This window comes from Thunnus albacares, chromosome 13 (genome assembly GCF_914725855.1).
Source record: "Thunnus albacares chromosome 13, fThuAlb1.1, whole genome shotgun sequence".
In the NCBI taxonomy this organism is placed as follows: Eukaryota; Metazoa; Chordata; class Actinopteri; order Scombriformes; family Scombridae; genus Thunnus; species Thunnus albacares.
In genome coordinates, this window is record NC_058118.1 from 22,931,048 (window position 1) to 22,949,290 (window position 18,243).

The following is an 18,243-nucleotide window of genomic DNA, read 5'->3' on the forward strand; positions in this document are numbered from 1 at the left end:
GAGTCATAAACGCTGCGATGTATTTCCCCTCATCTGCCACGAGGGGGCAGTAATCTCATTCAGAATCGGAGAACTTTGACAGACCCCGTACAAGTGAGATTTTGCTTGACTGAAAATGTTTTCAAACGGTTTTTGTCGCTTTTACAAGAGAAAATGCTTCAGTGATGAAGTTTAACTGAGTGCTTTGGTAAATGTACGTTTTAATCCTCCCGACTACATACTGCTTTTTGTAAGGCGTCAAAAGCCAAAAAGGTTGGAAACCACTGGTTTCATCTTTAACAATGTGTTGTATTTTAAAAGCTTGTTATATTATCCATTGTGTCAAATCTTCATCTGAAAAGTAACTAAATCTGTCAAATAAATGTAGTGGAGTAGAAAGTACAATATTTCCCTCTGAAATGTAGTGGAGTGAAATAAAGTAGTATAAAATGGAAATACTCAAGTACAAGTACCTCAAAATTGTACTTGAGTACAGTACTTGAGTTAATGTACTTAGTTTCCAACACTGGTTCTGACGGTCTTTTAAAGTTAATATATTTTCGGTCTAAACCGAGTTTCTGTACGTCTCTTCACCTGTAGTGCTCCTGTCTGTCCCGGTGGGGGCGGGGAAGGTGATGCACCTGCTGTGTGACCTGCTTCTCCCGGCGGGGCGGGGTCAGGTGTCTGTTGTTTACGCCGTCTTCTCTTTGCTCTGCTGTGTCTCAGTCGGTCTTGTCGTCAGTTTGATCTATTCCGATCGAAGTGAGAATCATTTAAATGCTCAGAGTTTATCTACATTTAACAAAATCGTTGTTTGTGGTCACAACCGGTCCTGATGTCCCGGAAAAACGCGCAGTTCGGTCTGTAGACAATTTGGGGATTTATTATTTGACTCCGTACTTCCCGGTCGGTGCTGAGTTTCTGCGGATTGTAGCCACAACAAAGAGCCACAATGAGAGATGTTTACCTGAACAATGAGACGTGCAGGAACGGTAAGAACACATTGTCTTTTGATGATAATAATAGTAAAATAATTACTAATCATAATAAATAGGAAAAACAAACGATGTGTATATATTTTCCCATTTATCTCGTGTTTCCTCATCAAATAGACACTTACTGTATATGCAGTGGTGGAAGAAGTATTAAGATCTTTTATTTAAGTAAAAAACATTAATACTGTAGTCTAAAAGTACTCAGTTACAAGTTAAACTCCTGAATTCAAAACTTTACTGAAGTAAAAGTATAGAAGTATTTTCAGGAAAATGTACTTGAAGTATCAAAAGTGAATACTCATTATGTAAACTTATTTATATTATTATAGTATATTATATTGTTTGTTTTTATCACTAACAGATACATGTAAGAGCATTTTAACGCTATAGTTCATCAATGTGGAGCCAATTTTCGATATTTTGGTAGATTAATAGTAATAGTATTGCATCATATCATATAAGTGTATCACATATTTTTTAATAATAATACTAATAATAAGACACTTTATTTACATAGCACCTTTCACACACTAATGCAGCTCAAAGTGTAAAACAAAGAAGAAGAGAACAGACTATTTAAACAACAGTTAGATTATTTAAAACAATTGTATTGGAGTAGAAATACAAAGTAGGATAAAATGAGAATACTCAAGTAAAGTACAATTACTTGAGTAAATGTACTTAGCTACATTCCACTGCTGCATATATGGAGTAACATTTGTGCTGCAAAAGATTTTTAAACAAGGAAAAAGATTGTGATTTTGAGAGTGATAGCTTAATGCTAAATGCAAATTCCTCTCTATGTGAATATCCCTGTAGGACTCAATCCGTCTGTATAACACAATCCTAGGTTATTAACCATAGACTGTAAAAAAATAACGGACGGAGCTTCCATGGCGTCACCCATTGGTTTATGGACTCCCGGTTGGAAGCCTTGAGTTAGCATTTTGACCGACGCCATCTTGGACTTTTGGAGCCAGAAGTGACCATATTTGGACGAGAGGGCGGAGTTGACCTTAACGCTAGCAGCCAGCTTGGTTACCATGGTGCATTTACAGTGTATGGTTAATGGTTTAAAGAAGTACTTACCGGAAAAACCGAACATCGACTCCTTAGAGGATCTTTTAGTACAACTAAACACTGAACAAGACTTTTTTAGGCGACTAAAATGTTACAGTTAACTTTCATGAACTCAAAACACACTGTGAAATAGCAGCAGCTACTTCTATACTCTGTGAATCTGGGGTTACGCCATGGTTACGTTGCGTAATCAACGTTGTCGTCATGGTAGTGACTTGTCAATCATAAAGTAGCCATGCCCTAAAGCATACACTGCTTTATCATCTATTTTATTCGAAATGGGACCATAATTTCCAAAATGAACATCATGCTGTACTGAAAAAGAATTGAAACTAGCGATTGAGATGATAAATTCATTAGGAAACTGTTTACTGGGGTAATAGATAGAGTGAGAAGTAGGGTCATTTTCTTATAGACTTCTATACAATCAGACTTTTTTTGTGTGAAGTCGCCCCCTGCTGGCCATTGGTTTAAGTCATTTCCACATTGGCTTCACTTTTAAGACCCGGAGCTACCCACTTGTTATAAACTACAGCAACTAAATATTATTTTAATTTTTGAGTTATAGTTTAGTCTATGGTTTGTAAAAAGAGACTGTGATGGTTAATGTCGGCTGAATTACTTCAACAGTTAATCAGTTATTTAAATAGCTGCTGTTCATCATGAATTGATTAATCAACTACTTACTTCAGTTCCAATTGAGATAATGTAGGACAAACATCTCTATTAAAAAGCTTAAAATATCTTAATATATCTTTATCTTCTTACACATAACTCTCAATACAACAGATGCCTTAAATGACTCAATTAAATGTTTCAGTTTTATATGAGTTTGTTAAAGGAGTCTCACCTGTTGCTTAAAATGTAGAAAATTTACTTTTTAGAGCCTTAAAAATCATGAATGTGAGAGCAGACAGAAAAACATAAACAACATTTAGGATGTCTTTTTCTATGTTATGAAGAGCTTAAATGTCTGAGACATTATTCTTGTAATTGATGGATCATTCCGGTCATTTTCTCAGGCGAAAAATACATTTGATGGCTCTGTGGTCTCAAATGTGAAAATATGCTTTATTTGTTGGTCTTAAATTATATTAAATTGAATATTTTACGTTTTTTGACTGTTTATGAGGCAAAACAAGAGATTTGAAGACGTCACCTTATGCTCTAGAACACTGATTTCAGATGTTATTATGAGAAACTTTATTCTCCATATTAGTTAAATTATATGCAGACTAATCTCACATTTTTGCATGTTAAGCTGACACTGCACTGATGTATAGACTGTATTTTCCCTGTAATTAGTAACAAATTGCACACTTCTTTCCAGCAAACTATGCAGAAATTATTCAGAAATTAATCAACCAAAATGAATCTGAGGAGTTTCTGTATAAACACGTTGTGATAAAAGAGTTTAAAAGGTTTTTATGGTATTTCAGCTTGTTCACTTGATATTAAAGTGTTTACTACATCTGAAGTAGAAACTAGAGCTGAAACGATTAGACAGAAGATGAATCTGCATCTAGTTTGATAATTGAATAATTGTTTTAGTCACTTTTACAGCAAAACACTAAATATTTGCTGGTAGCAGCTTCTGGAATGTGAGGATTTCAAGCTTTTCTGTGTCGTACATGATAGTAAACTGAATGTCTTTGGATTTTGGACTGTTGATGAGATAAAAACAAGACATTTGAAGACGTCACCATGAGCTCTAAGAAATTATAACAGGCATTTTTCACTATTGTCTGACATTTTACAGACAAAACCATTAATCAAGTAAATGAGAAAAGAATCGGCAGATTACTCAATAATGAAGATAATCGTTAGTTGCAGCCCTAGTGAAACATTATTTTTGGTCTTCTCATTAAGAGTTATCCTAACTGCTGCTCAGTGACTGTTATCATAGCCTGTGTGCGCTGAGGCTTCATTGTTGACAGTGTAAATATTGAACTGCTCTGCCTGCTTATGCCAGTGCTCCTCATCTCATGTTACTCTAAACAGCACAGTGGTCAAACCAGTATTACACAACTGTGTGCCAGTGACACAAACCAAATGTTTAAATGGGTTCAGAGGGAACAGAAAACACTCTGCAAACTCTAACATTGAAAGAGGCTTCAGGTTTCTCTCACGCTGTCAAAGAGGACATGTTCTAAACATTTCCAGCTCTATATTTATATTCTGAGGCTCTACTGGAATATCTTTGCATGATTTACAGTTAAAAACTCCTTATTTATCTTCTACTGGTCCTTTATGCAGCCCCTCAGTTCAGCCTCCGTCTGAAACAGGCTGTTTTAGCTCCTGTCTCTTTAAGACCCGCCTCCTGATGAGCCCACTCTGTTCTGATTGGTCAGCTTCAGGAAGCTGCATTATGGATGGATTCGTAGTTATCACATTATGAAAGTTTTGCAAGATCAGGTCCTGTGATAAACAGATATCTAAATCAGCTTAACAGTCATACTGTCAGCTTTTTCTTGCAGTGATTTCTGAAATATTTGTGAATTCCACCTTAACATGACCCTTTTTCATAGAGCAGGATACAAATAAACAGCACAAAAAAGACAAATCAAAGGCTTATATCAAAGCAAAGGTTTATATCGAAGGCACCCTGGTAGCGCTACGAACCGTATAACTGTTAATCTCTACACTGTAAATTTTCAAATAAACACAAAAATGATTTTAAAAAAGGTTTAGATCTACTGCAGCATGAATTAGTTGAAGTAGAATCAATTAGTTGTTTCATCTTTAAAATGTCAGAAAACGGTGAAAAATGTTGTTTCCTGTTTCCCAAAACCCAATATGTCTTGTTTTGTTCACAACCCAAAGATATTCAGTTTACTGTCATAGGAGACAAAATAAATAAGAAAATATTCATATTTGAGAAGCTGGAATCAGAGAATTTGGACATTTTCTTTCTTAAAAAAATGACTAAACGATTAATCAGTTATCAAAATAGTTGTTTATTAATTTAATAGTTGATGACTAATGGATAAATCAACTAATCGTTGCAGCCCTAAACTTAATTAAGTGTGTAAGAGTAAACAGGAAACATTAAGTAACGGTTTAAACAACAGTCTCAAAGTATCAAAGCTAACTGGTTGATGCTCCGTCTCTCTGCAGGGTCGGGAGTGAGGTTGTGGTGCGGCTCTCAGTCCGCTGTGTGTTTGGTCACCGGAGATCAAACACTCGTCTACACATCCATCACACACTTGAGCAATGGCACTCAACTGACAGGTATACACTCAAACACACACACACACACACCTCTTACATACCTGTGTGAGTAGGCAAGAGGTTTGTTTGTTAAGGGTTAAAACTCTTTGTGTACGACTAATGCAGTGTGTAAACATCCTTGTTTAAGGATCATATAGGGTTTTATTTAAGTCTCTCTGTGTTTATTGAGGAGGCTGGAATGTGCAACTGAAATAATTACAGACTTTGACACTAATCCATTAAAACTGAGGAATGACTGGATTATTTTAAAGACAATAACTACGTTTTTATATTTAAAGATAATTATAAGGATAGAAAATACATGATAATGATATTAGGGTTGCAACTAAGAATTGTTATTATTATCAATTCATCGGACTGTACTTTCTCTATTAATTGATTAATTATTTGGTCTATAAGTTGGAACCAGTAAATGTTGGTGCTATTGCTTAAAATATGACTTAAACGATTATCAAAATAGTTGTGGATTAATTTCTGTTGATTGGTCTGTTGAATAATCACTTCAGCTCTAAATGATATATCAGCAGAAATGGATGTAAACTACAACTTGACTGGTTGGCAGAGGCAGACAACCACAGGGTGGCATTTCTGATTCTCTCTGCTGACATTACATATGCATTGGTAAAAATATATCTATGATACGCTAATATTGGCTGATAGTATCAGCATGGTTGGGCTCACAAGCTCACATTTTGCAGGTTACGGATTCACTCCAAGGGGTATTAATATTATTAGATCTTTTCCACTGCTGGAACTTAACAGCTCTAACAAGTTCTGCTTTTGTTGTCATTGTTTTTGTTCCTGGATCAAAATTTCCAGAAGGTAAGTTCCAGGTACTCTTAGGGGGTTGTAATGCTAATTTGCAACATGGCAGTTAATAACATAAGACGTGTGTTTAGCTCAACACTGCAGGGAAGTGTGTTTCAATATATACACTCCCTCCTAATGTTATGATAATAGGGTGGACAAAATATTAGGAACACTTTTCAGTCCACCAACCATAATAAAAATAAGATAAAATAAAAAGAAAATATGATACAAAGAGTGTGTACTTCAGTCAGGTAATTTGAGACTTACTAAGCAAAAACTCAGAAAGTATTTCACCATGTGTACACATTCTGTAAATCGGTGCCTAGGTCTGTGAAGCCAAAAGCAAACAGAACCTCCCTTTTCCCAACAGACAAAGACTCACTACTGGTCATGATTAACTGAAATAAGCCTCTTTCAGTTTACCCCAGAATGTCTTTCCACAGGTTTAAACTCACTGAGGGTTTTATCTGTGTCTGATTAATGATCTAGTACCTGCAAAATGAATGACATTCCCATCAGCCTCAGCTATACTTCTTTTTTAGTGCAAATGTTAGCATGTTAACACGCTAAACTAAGATGGTAAACATTATACCCGATAAGCACAATAACATTTTAAGTGTGAGCATGTTACCATTTAGCTCAATTATAACCTCACTGAGCAGCTAGTAAAGTCTCCAGTAGTGAGCTATATGTATCAAACATTACACCACTCTATCTGTGTTTTCTACAGCACTTTTTCCCCAAACAGAACATAAAAATGGTGTCTCCTTTTTAATGCTCACTATCTGAAATGGTGTCAGCTTTTGAATGACCTATATCCTATATAAGGTTTAGATAAGATAAGATATACTTAACTGTCCCCTTAATGAAATTTTCCTTTCCTCAGCATTTGGTTCAAGCTGATGTCATAAGAAGGTCAAGTTCAAGGGTTGTCAAGTTCATGCTGTGGAAAAATACCATATAAGAACAACAGCATGACAAGAGTAAAAAACAACATGATTTTGACAAGAAACACTGAAAATACATTTAAAAAAACAGTTGACAGGACCTTTTAAAAGTAAGATAAAATGGTGAAATAGTCATGCAGATTCAACAAAGAATTAAACAAGATCAAAGAAAGTATCCGGTGGTAACATGAGAGATCTGTATTACACAAACAATATAATGTATGTAGCCTGATAAGAAGGAACGTGATTTAAAATCTGAGAAAGAGCCAGAAGACTACACGTTATCTGGATCACTTTTCCACCAGTACAAATCTAGATGAGTTTTCTGTCACCAGTTGTGTGTATACAAAGAGAATAACCTTTTACAATAATGATGTTTTAGTTTTTGCCATGGAGGAAGAAAAAAAAATCTTTTGTTAACAAGAGTTTACTTCCTCAGTACAAACAATGCAGTCAGGAAGAAGAAGAGCGACATGTTGTTTTGTTGAGTCTGCAGTAGATTGAATTTCAAATGAGGTTAACAATACTGAAGCCTTTTTTATACATAGTTCCCCAATTACAGAGGACAGACAGTGATTAGACCAGTGAATATAAATAATATAAGTTGAACTATTTTGTGGAAAGAAATTAATTTTTTTGTGTGTTTTTATAAGTCTTAAAACATGTCTGGAGGAAATCTGAAAGTAATTCTCATTTCCCAGCTTGTCAGTTGTGAGGACTTTCTGCTTTTATTTGTCTTTTTTGATGGTAAACTGAACGTTTTGGAATGTTGGTCAAACAAAACAAGACATTTCATATCACCTTGGGTTTTCAGAAATTGTGACGGGCCTTTTTATTACACTTTTCTTACATTTTCTAGACCAATCAATGGTTTAATTAATTAAAAAGTAATCATGGCTGGTGGTTTTATATATAAATATCACAAAATGGAGAAAAATGTTGACCAGTTTCCCAAGTGGACGTCCTCCAATGTCTTGTTTTGTCCTAATCAAGAGTCCACAACCTTAAGATACTCAGTTTACTGTCATAGAAGATTAAAGAAACCAGAAAATATTCATATTGAAGAAGCTGAACTAGAGAACTTTAGTATTTGTTCTTTTATAAAATGACTCAGAGCAATTATTAGATTATCAAAATAGTTTGTGATTAATTTTCCATTGACTATTGACAAACTGATTACTCAACTAATTGTTGCAGCTTTAATATTCATAGATTCTGGGTTTTTCAATTAAGGAGAAGGAGTAGGTGTCATTTTAAGAATTTTTGTCCACATAATTGAACATTTTTTGAGTATTTTTATGTCTTAAAACATGTCATGTCGATGATATCAAATGTTCAGAAATTGCAATGGGCCTTTTTCACTATTTTCTTAAATTGTATAGACCAATTAATCAGTTAAGAAAGTAATTTGCATACCAATCGATAATGTAAATAATTGTCAGTTGCAGTCCTAGTTGGCAAGAGTCTACTAGTCCAAACATAACTGAAAGGTCAACATTTACTCATTACTGTTGTGGTACACATCATCTTTTATATCCAGCAACACATGCAAACTAAAATCAGTGTTTCATAACTGCACTATTTCCACATTTGAAGAATATTAACATGTCCACAAACAGGACTCACTGGAGTGAGTTACTTACACAATCCTATTGTTTAGTATCTTGTTATCATGAAAACTCATTTAGTAAATTCCTGAGTGTTTTTTTTTTTTTTCCAGATCTGATAAAGTTAATGAACACAAAGACTGCAGGTACACACCCTCATAAACACACTGACTGCATGTTTCTCTGCAGGTGTTCAGACAGTCAGCGCCTACAACCAGTGGCTGGGTCTGACTCTGGCCCTGCTGTCCGCCTTCCTGATTGGTGGGAGCGTCATTCTCAAGAAGAAAGCTCTCCTCCGATTGGCCAGCAGGGGACACACTAGAGCAGGTAAGCAGAGCTTCAGGAGATGGTTGAAATCCTTTTCTGATGTTATTTTTTTAATACTACTACTTACTTTTTATGTATTTCTTTTTGGAGGAGTGTGGATTGGTGTATGTTTGTATTTTTTAATGAAGTAACCTAGGAGACAAGGAGAAAATAAAGTTCATGAGAGCACCAAACGTTGATTCATCCACCGCTGAAAATAGTCCTCAACAAATACACTTTTACTCTTGTTTTTAAGCTAAAAACTACAGTGACCAGATGGAAATTACTGAGGCTTTTTCTAGATTTTAAACTAAATATTTGTGAGGTATTTTTAAAGATTTACATCCTCAGTAGAAAGACACAGTATAGAAGTCGATTGCTTTCTTTAAAGTAGTTCTGGTGAAGATTTGGACAATTTGGCGTCATTTTGATGGTGACAGTCACTTATTATGCGATACGGCAGCTTTATGTTGTTGGTGATTTCAGGAGCATGTCGACATCAGACATATAAATAATTATACTAATAGTAATACATTTGGATACAGTGATTATGTGTTGTAGTCTATTGTATGTAGTCATCTGCAGCTTACAAGGACTGTGGATTTTTGTTTTATCACTTCCATTGTAAGTGCATTATGAAGGGATCTTCTAATGGTCAGTATGAACAGGAGGAATGATTACAGCGAGAAAAATATGTTTCACTGCTCATTTAGGCTCCTGACTGTTGTTTTAAGACACATTTGAAAAACTGTGAACCTGAGAGGTGTCACAGAAATTGAAACATAGGAGATGAAACATTCAGGTTTCCTTCAGGAAACAGTTAAGCCGAGTTGATAAGCCGCCCACATCCTGACAGAGCTTATCTCACCATCAGTTTACTCAGCAGATGATGACCTAAATAATTGCTTTCTGATTTAGCACCTCAGTTCTCTATCTCTGAAAGTAAATGTCATATTTCATAAAAAGTACATTTATTGCAGAGGTTGACTTTGCTTCAGGTGAGACGGTCTAACCCCTGCTATAAGATACTGGAGGAAACCCTTGACATGATCATTGGTGAAAAGATAATGCAACTGTTTTTTGTTCTGATCACAAAATCTTAAATATTATCTGCAGGATGTTATAAGTCTCTGCGAGTTGATTTTCACTTTCAAGGAAATAAACTTAAACAAATGTCTGCCTGGAAGGAAGGAAATCAATCTCTAAAATTCATTGGAGGAGAAACAGTCAACAGGGATGTGAAGAGGATTTGTTTTCAGTTCACTAAAGCATGTAAAAACATTAGTATGGCCCTTTAACACAAGAATAATAAAGTGGTGAGACAGACATGGAGAGAAAGAAAGAGATTTGGACTCTTGATTTCAGCCTTTTTGTGTTATGAAACAACTGGTCAAACATGGAGTTGCGAGAACAAACAAGTTTCTATCGATTAACTTTTTCGCTTAAAGGTCAAATGACAAATACAGGAAACTACAGAAGGCCTTCGACACTACTGATGACTCTTTTAGGATCGTTGTTTCAGGATCAAATCTTACTTATGTGATTTTCAGATGTTTTTGTAATGTTCATATTTAGAGCTGCAATGATTAGTCAATGAGTTTAATTGACAGTTTTATTTTTAAATTAATCTGCAACTATTTTGATAATCGATTAATCACTTTAGTCAGTTTTTAAGCAAAAAAGCCAAAACTTTGCTGTATTTAACTTTTCAAATGTGATGTTTCAATGCTTTTCTTTGTCATACATGACAGTAAACAGAATATCTTTGGGTTTTCATTATCAATTAATCTGTCAGTTCTTCTCTTGATTAATCAATTAGTTGTTTGGTCAATAAAATGTCAGAATAATGGTAAAAAAATGTGATTCACTGTTTCCCAAAACCCAAGATGACGTCCTCAAATGTCTTGTTTTGTCTACAAGCCAAAGATATTCTCTGACATTTTATAGACAAAATGATCAATCGAGAAAGTAATGGGCAGATTAATCAATTATGAAAATAATCGTCATTGCAGCCCTACTCATATTTAAGTCCATTATCCTGAGATAATGATTTAACTATTTTATAATCTTAATCTATCGAAGTGTTATCTCATCATTAGAATTTAACTATCTCTTTACTAGAAGATAAGTTAGAAATTTCCTGTCACTTAATAAGATAATAAGATGGTGTGATGCCTTTATGTGTAAAATGACTGTATGTGTGTTTGTAGGTGATGGAGGTCATGGCTACCTGAAGGACTGGCTCTGGTGGGGAGGCCTGTTAACCAGTAAGAGTTATTTCTTTAATCTGCATTTCTGTGAGTGAAACTAGAATATAATCTGACATTTTAGGAAATGTCCTAGTTTTCTATTTTATCAATAGTCAGATGAGAAGATGGGTATTAGTTTAATCTCTGCCTGCCCAGTGCAGTGATTAGGACGTCTTCAGCCTAGTTTAAAGCATTTTATTCTTCAGTGTGGTCATGTGGTATGGACATGTGAGTGGCTAGAATAAACAGAAACTGCAGAGCATGGTAAATTTAGCTAGCAAAATTATAGGAAAGCCAAGCGATAAATATGAACTAAATAAAGAGTAAAGCTTCCCAGATCATTAATGACCCTTCCCACCCTCCGCACTCACACTTTGAGCTTTTACCCTCAGGGATGCGCTATAGACAAGTTACTGTACTGTATTTTCTATTGTGTTTTTGCATTTTAACTATTCTCTACTGTACTTATGTATTTTGAATAACCACTGTATTGTCAGTTGTCCTGTTCAGTGTCATTTTTTGGTGCTGCGTAGTGAAAGCAAAGATAATTTTCCACAGTGTGGACAATAAAGTTTGTTCCTTCTTTCCATCTAGTTACATAATTAGGCCAAAATTAAGTCATAAATTATTTGTTAAATACTTTGGTTTATGATCAAATATCTGCAAGGTGAATGACATTCCCATCAGCCACAGCTGTACTTTGTGTTGTGCTATTTAACAAATGTTAGCATGCTAAATTTGGTTGTAAAAATTACAATGTTAACAATGTACTGGTAAACATCAGTACAGCCTCACAGAGCTGCTAGCGTGACTGTAGACTGTCAGTCTGGTTTAACTGATATGGTTCTTCACTGCTGGTGAGGACATGTATAATGCAGTTTAGCCTTTCAGTTAGTTCCTACAACGTTTTCCTGCAACCACAATCACACGCGAGAAAAACAACATCATCAACTCAAGTGGCAGTGTCGAATAGCACTTTTATAAGACCTCTGACCTGGTGTCAGCTTTACAGTGGAAACCAGAACAGTCAGGCAGAATAGACTCAGCAGTGAGACGTCTTGTCCCAGAAAGAGATTTGTTGTCACAGCCGGAACATAAACAAGCTAAATGCTAACATGAGCATGTTAACTTGATCACAAGGACAATGCTAACATGCTGGTGTTTAGTTATAATGGTCAAGTATAATGATTATCATGTTTACCATTCTCTCTCTCTGCAGTGGGAGCAGGAGAGGCCTGTAACTTCGCCGCCTACATGTTTGCTCCAGCCACGCTGGTGACTCCACTGGGCGCCCTGAGTGTCCTCATCAGGTAGCCGTAGATCTCTAATTAATTGAACTGTTCAGATACTTTACTCAGGAGCAGATGAAATGACTTGCGGTCTGTGTGTTTCAGTGCAGTTCTGTCCTCCTACCTGTTGGGGGAGGTGTTAAACGTGGTGGGGAAGCTGGGCTGTCTGCTGTGCGTGTTGGGAAGCATCCTGCTGGTTATCCACGCCCCACAGGAACAGGAAGTGACATCACTACAAGACATGACCAATAAGCTGTTGGAGCCTGGTGAGAGAAAAAAAATGTTGTCAGCTTCACATTGCAGAGAAATATAAAATAAAAACTGTCAGAAAGAGACGAGAAAACTAAAACTTTTTAATGTTTAATGTAACTTCAGATCAAACATCTAAATTTAACCTTTTTCCTCTTTTTCTTTGTCTTTTCCTCACAAAGTACAGCATAAATTAGCTTTGCAGGTCTGTTTCTGTTTTGTTTTTTCCCCACATGAGTATCTATAAATAAGTTTATATGCAACTGTTTTTTTGCACATTTTCAATTTGTAAAAAAGATAAAACTGGAAAATGGCAGAAATTCAAAAAAAGTTAAAATATTGCAAAAAGGTTTTTATTTGTATCTGAGGTGTAACAGTAGCTGTGTGGATAAAAAGCAAATGTAAACAGACCGAGTGAATAAATGATGATGTACATGAATCATGTGACCTAAACGTCACTGAAGAGCTGAAAACATCAGGTCTGTGTGGAGCGATGATGATGAGACTGTAACCTTCCTCACATCAATACATGAAACAAACAGAAATGTCATATTTCCATCATGTTTTCCGTCGTTTGTTTCCTGGTTTGATGGGGGTAAAGTTGGGTTCACAATTTTTCAAGTATATCTTAAAACAACAGTCAGGTGTCCATATGAACAGTGAAAGAGGTTTTCCTCGATGTGATCATTCCTCTTGTTCACACTGGCTATTAAAAGATCCTTCAAATGTGCTTTCAATGTAAGTGATGGAGGCCAAAATGGATGTGAAGCTTATATGAGGCTTCAGCAGTCTGAGTTAGTCATATCAAGTGGATATCTGACACATTTACAGTCTTTTTAGCATCAAATTCCCTCTTTGAGCTGCAGGTGGAAGTGTAGTAACAAAAAGAGGAACTTTGGCACTAAAAAGACTGTAACATTGAAAGATATCTACTTGATTTGACTCATTTGGACGCTGAAGCTTCATATTAGCTTCAGATAAACTTTTAAATTCATTTTTGTACAGAAGGAGGACTGTGGATTTTGTCCTCCATCACTTCCATTGTAAGTGCATTATGAAGGGATCTTCTAATGGTCAGTATGAACAGGAGGAATGATTACAGCAAGAAAAACAGGTTTCACTGTTCATTTGAGCTCCTGACTGTTGTTTTAAGACAGACTTGAATAATTGTGAACCCTCCTTTAATTTAAACCTGGCCAACACAGCTGGATTACTGTTGAACATTCACAAAGAACAACAACTGAAATATGAGTCCGGCTCTTTGTCTACAACATGATAGTGAAACAAGCACAGACAGAGTCAGAGAGACACCTGATCTGCCCTCAAAAAGCTCTTTTATAAATACTTTGTGCTCCATAAAAAGAAATTTTCTTAGAAGAGGAACACAGATTCATGTTTTTATTTCCATTAAAGATGGTTTTATTCTTCATGTGCGTTTACGGTAATAACTGCGTGTTGTTTATTTGTGTCAGGTTTCCTTGTGTACATGTCGGGGGTGTTGGTGCTGTGTGCCATCCTCGTGTTGTATTTCTCTCCTCGGTTCGGCCGCTCCAACATCCTCATCTACATCAGCATCTGCTCACTGCTGGGAGCCTTCACCGTCTCCTCCGTGAAGGGCCTCGCCATCGCCATCCAAACCGGTGAGACAGACAGAACGCGTCCACATGTTGTTATACTCATTTTAAATTTGCACAGTAAAAATAAAAACTGAATATTCAACGCCCAGAATTTAAAACAAAAGCAAAAAATATTGGGAAGTTAAGATGTGGAACAAATGTGAAGCTCTAATTTCTGCTTTTTCTTTTCTTTTCCTGACACTAACTGATCCAGTCCGCCTGAACAGACAAAAACAAAGAATAAAAAAACAGTGTCTGACAATAAAAATACACAATATGCAAAATTATTTTCTTCTCCTAAACCTCAGATTTTTTTTTCTGTGAGGTTTTCTTGTTCCAAGTCAGATTCAACAAACTAATGTTACAAAATTTGTTGTAAATATCTGGTTTCAGCCTGTTGAATTTCACCTGTTCATTGTTTTTTAAATGTTCTTTATTGAACAGAACAACAATACATTTCAAATAATGAACCCTGCCAGGAGATACAGACATGTATTATGTTTTTTAAAGCTTTTGTATTATGTGAAATAGAAATATACCAGTGTAAATATTAATTTAATTTCAAAAGCAGGTAAACACGGGAATTAAGACTTATTTATATAATAGTTTGTATCAACATTTTAAGTAACTTTGACGTGTGAAACCAAAAATCATGTTTTCAGATTTGAGAGTAAAGTTTGGTAATAAGTATATAAAAATATTAAAATATTTCCAGAATATGTGACTAACTTTGCAATGCCAAAACAAGTGAGTTGTTACAGAAGGTACAGTTTGTAAGTGCAAAGTTCCCAAATTTTTATGATGTTTGGCGGGAAAACATTTTTATGACTTTTCTTTAACTCACCTGTTAATGAGGAAGCTGAACGTTCATCGACGCCCCAAAAATGTCCATATAAGGCGACCTGTTCCGCTTTATTCACAAAACTGTTCCCAAAAAGAATGAAAATAAGAATTTGAGGTCGCTGCTGTCAGAAACCAGCAGACACATCGATTGAAGCTGAGAAGCGCTGCACTGACACAGAAATAAAGAGGAAACGCTTTGACATGAAGTTAGATGCCAAAAAAAAACATCTTTCTAAAGCAAAGCGCTTTGGGACTAATATGAGAGGCGTCATGTGACCGTCACACAGATATTAGAGGAGAGAATTTTACAGCCTACAGTAGCTGATGTCACACTGTCAGCTGCAACACAACATGATGCTGGACAGGAACAGGAGGAATAATTACAACAAGATAAACATGTTTCAATGTTCATTTTGGCTCCTGACTGTTGGTTTAAGACAGACTTGAATAATTGTGAACTCGTCCTTTAAGCAAAAACACTAAACAATGGAATACAGTCAACACAAAACTCAAGTAATCACAAATAATATAAATATTACAATAAAAATGTCAAACAGATTCTAAGAGAAAGGAGCTGTACAGAGTTTAAAATGAAAATATTTGCCAGCTTTTATTTTGCACTTCCCAACAGGAAACGGTCTACACGGAAGTGAATTTAAAGTTTGTTATCAGCATTGATTATCTTCTCTTTTCTTTTCTTCTCTCTCCGTCTCTCAGTGTTATATGATGTGTCTGTGCTCGCTAGTCCTCTCACCTGGATCCTGCTGCTCACTCTCATCGTCTCCATAGTAACACAGGTAAGCTGGGATGTTCTTTTTATCCTGTTTTTGAAATGTCTCTTTTTAATCCGTCAGAGAACATCTCCCTCACCTGTGTGTGTGTCTGCCTGCAGGTGAACTACCTTAACAAGTCTCTGGACACCTTCAACACCCTGCTGGTCTACCCCATCTACTACGTGCTCTTCACCTCTGTAGTTCTGTCCACCTCCATCATCCTCTTCCAGGAGTGGAGGAGCATGGCGGTGGTGGACATCGTCACGACGCTGGGATCCTTCCTGGTCATCGTGGTGGGCGTGGCCATGCTGCACCTGTTCAAAGAGCTGCAGGTAGGTGACATCACCTCCACATTGATGTGTTTTTTTTTTTTAGCTCCACTCAGAGTTCCTGATTACACAAGATGGTCATACTTTCCTTCAGACTGATATATGTCGATAATTATTAAATCGATTGGAAATATGGTTCATGGATCTCAGAGGATGACGCATGAAGAGTTTTGTGATCCTCTGACTTTTCCTCTGGCACCACCTACAGGCCAAAATGTCGACCTACTTTGACATTAATGATAAATTACATTAAAACATCAACACTTTACTTTCAATACTCCTATTTATCATTAATAATTAGTTAACAAACAGTTAATAAATGATTTACAACTCACTATAATGTAGTTGTTAGCAGATATAAGAGTTTATTAATGTATCAGTCAACAACTATAACTCCTAAAATGTATACAGGAAGTAGGTAGGAGTATTCCAAAATGTGTCTGACTGCTGAACACTGACCAAATATTTGATGCCAGCTTTGAGCACTTAACAAAAAACAAATTCTCTGATTAGATAGTTCCTAATATCAAGAATTTCCCGTTTTACCTTAAAACTGTTTTATAAACCAATTTCATTCTGGATAAATTAAAAAAAAATAAACACACACATTGTCTGTACAACGTCGGCCTCCCAATAAACAGTGCTGAAATAAAACTGGCCCCTGTTTTTAGACTCTTAGTCTTGTTAAATTCCTCAAAAAAGTTAAGTATTGGCACCAAAAGCTGAAACAATATTTAGTCCTAACAGTATAAGCTTGTTGAAATGCTAAATGTGAGCATTTTAGCGTTAGCATTAAGCTCAAAGCTGTGATCAGATAGTAATTTATGTAATTTTTCTGTTAAAGCTGGGACGTTATTTAGCATATATTGTCTGTCCATATAACAGTATTTTTTTTTGTAACTGTCATATTGTGGTACACTATAGTCAAAAGTATGTAGACTTGTATTATTTGGTGTCCACATACTTTTGGCCATATATTGTATCATAGTTCACAGATCAAAGCAGCATTAATCTGTATTGTTTACAAGTTTTACAGCTACAAAGTGCAGCATTAGATCATTTTTTAGAGGCAACGTAAGAAAAGCTGTTGACGTTTTGCAGATGACGATGGCTCAGCTGACCAATCAGCTGTCTCAGCCTGTGGAGAGGGAGGAGCCTGCAGACGAGGTCTCAGCCAATGAACGCGCAGGAGGAGAAGAGCGAGGAAGGAGGAATAAAAAGGAGGATAAATACGGACTGATGGACAACATGGTGATAGAGAGTCTTCCTCCTATGAGGGAGGAAGGACCGAGAGTCTTCATCATCAGCTGAAACAGGACGGAGACGCAGGTTTGTGTTTCCTGTCTGGACCGCTCGGTCACTGATACTGTTGTGCACTTTTTTAAAGATCGGGGCCTCTGGTTTGACGGCATTTCAGTTTTGTTTTGTTTTGTTTTTTTTTGTTTTTTAAATGCTTTATTGAACAATAGATTTATAAACAAAGCAAGTCAACCATGGTATTAACAACCTGGACATGTGTCTGAGTAGTAAGAGAAAACAAAAATCTAACATAAAATAAAACTATAAAAAGTAAGAAAATAAATTGAAATATATAAATTGTAAATAATACAACATAAACAATACAATAAATAAAATTAAAAAGATATAAATTTATAAATTCACATAAATCAATTTAAATTAAAAGTTAGTTCATTAAGCGTCTATTAATTTCATTCCAGTTCACCGTTAAGGTCCATCAGCTTTCACACAAAACAAATCACATTTACTTGAATGTATCCTACAGAAATTTAAGGAAAACACTGATTCCACATTTACACTCAGTCACATCAGGCGTCAACTAACAATTGTTTTCATTATCAAATAATCTGTTGATTATTTTCTCGATTAGTTGTTTGGTCTGAAAAAGGTCAGAAAATGGTGAAATATGTCGATCATTTTTT

At 35.7% G+C, this 18,243-nt stretch overlaps 1 protein-coding gene and 1 long non-coding RNA gene across 2 annotated transcripts; one reads left to right on the top strand and one right to left on the bottom strand.

Moving 5' to 3' along the window:
• Positions 1 to 437: 437 nt before the first annotated feature.
• On the top strand, positions 438 to 17,872 carry nipal4 (NIPA like domain containing 4). The gene is made up of 10 exons (XM_044371549.1): positions 438 to 971; positions 5,172 to 5,285; positions 8,839 to 8,976; positions 11,166 to 11,222; positions 12,424 to 12,514; positions 12,599 to 12,759; positions 14,215 to 14,382; positions 15,919 to 15,998; positions 16,094 to 16,306; positions 17,405 to 17,872. Exons 1-10 carry the CDS (start codon positions 932 to 934, stop codon positions 17,612 to 17,614), a joined length of 1,272 nt encoding a protein of 423 aa, XP_044227484.1. The 5' UTR covers positions 438 to 931; the 3' UTR covers positions 17,615 to 17,872.
• Positions 9,069 to 12,690, bottom strand: LOC122996031. The gene is made up of 3 exons (XR_006406916.1): positions 12,618 to 12,690; positions 12,406 to 12,528; positions 9,069 to 9,108 (listed from the first exon to the last, which is right to left on the bottom strand). It is a non-coding gene; the product is annotated as an uncharacterized LOC122996031 (long non-coding RNA).
• Positions 17,873 to 18,243: the final 371 nt, after the last annotated feature.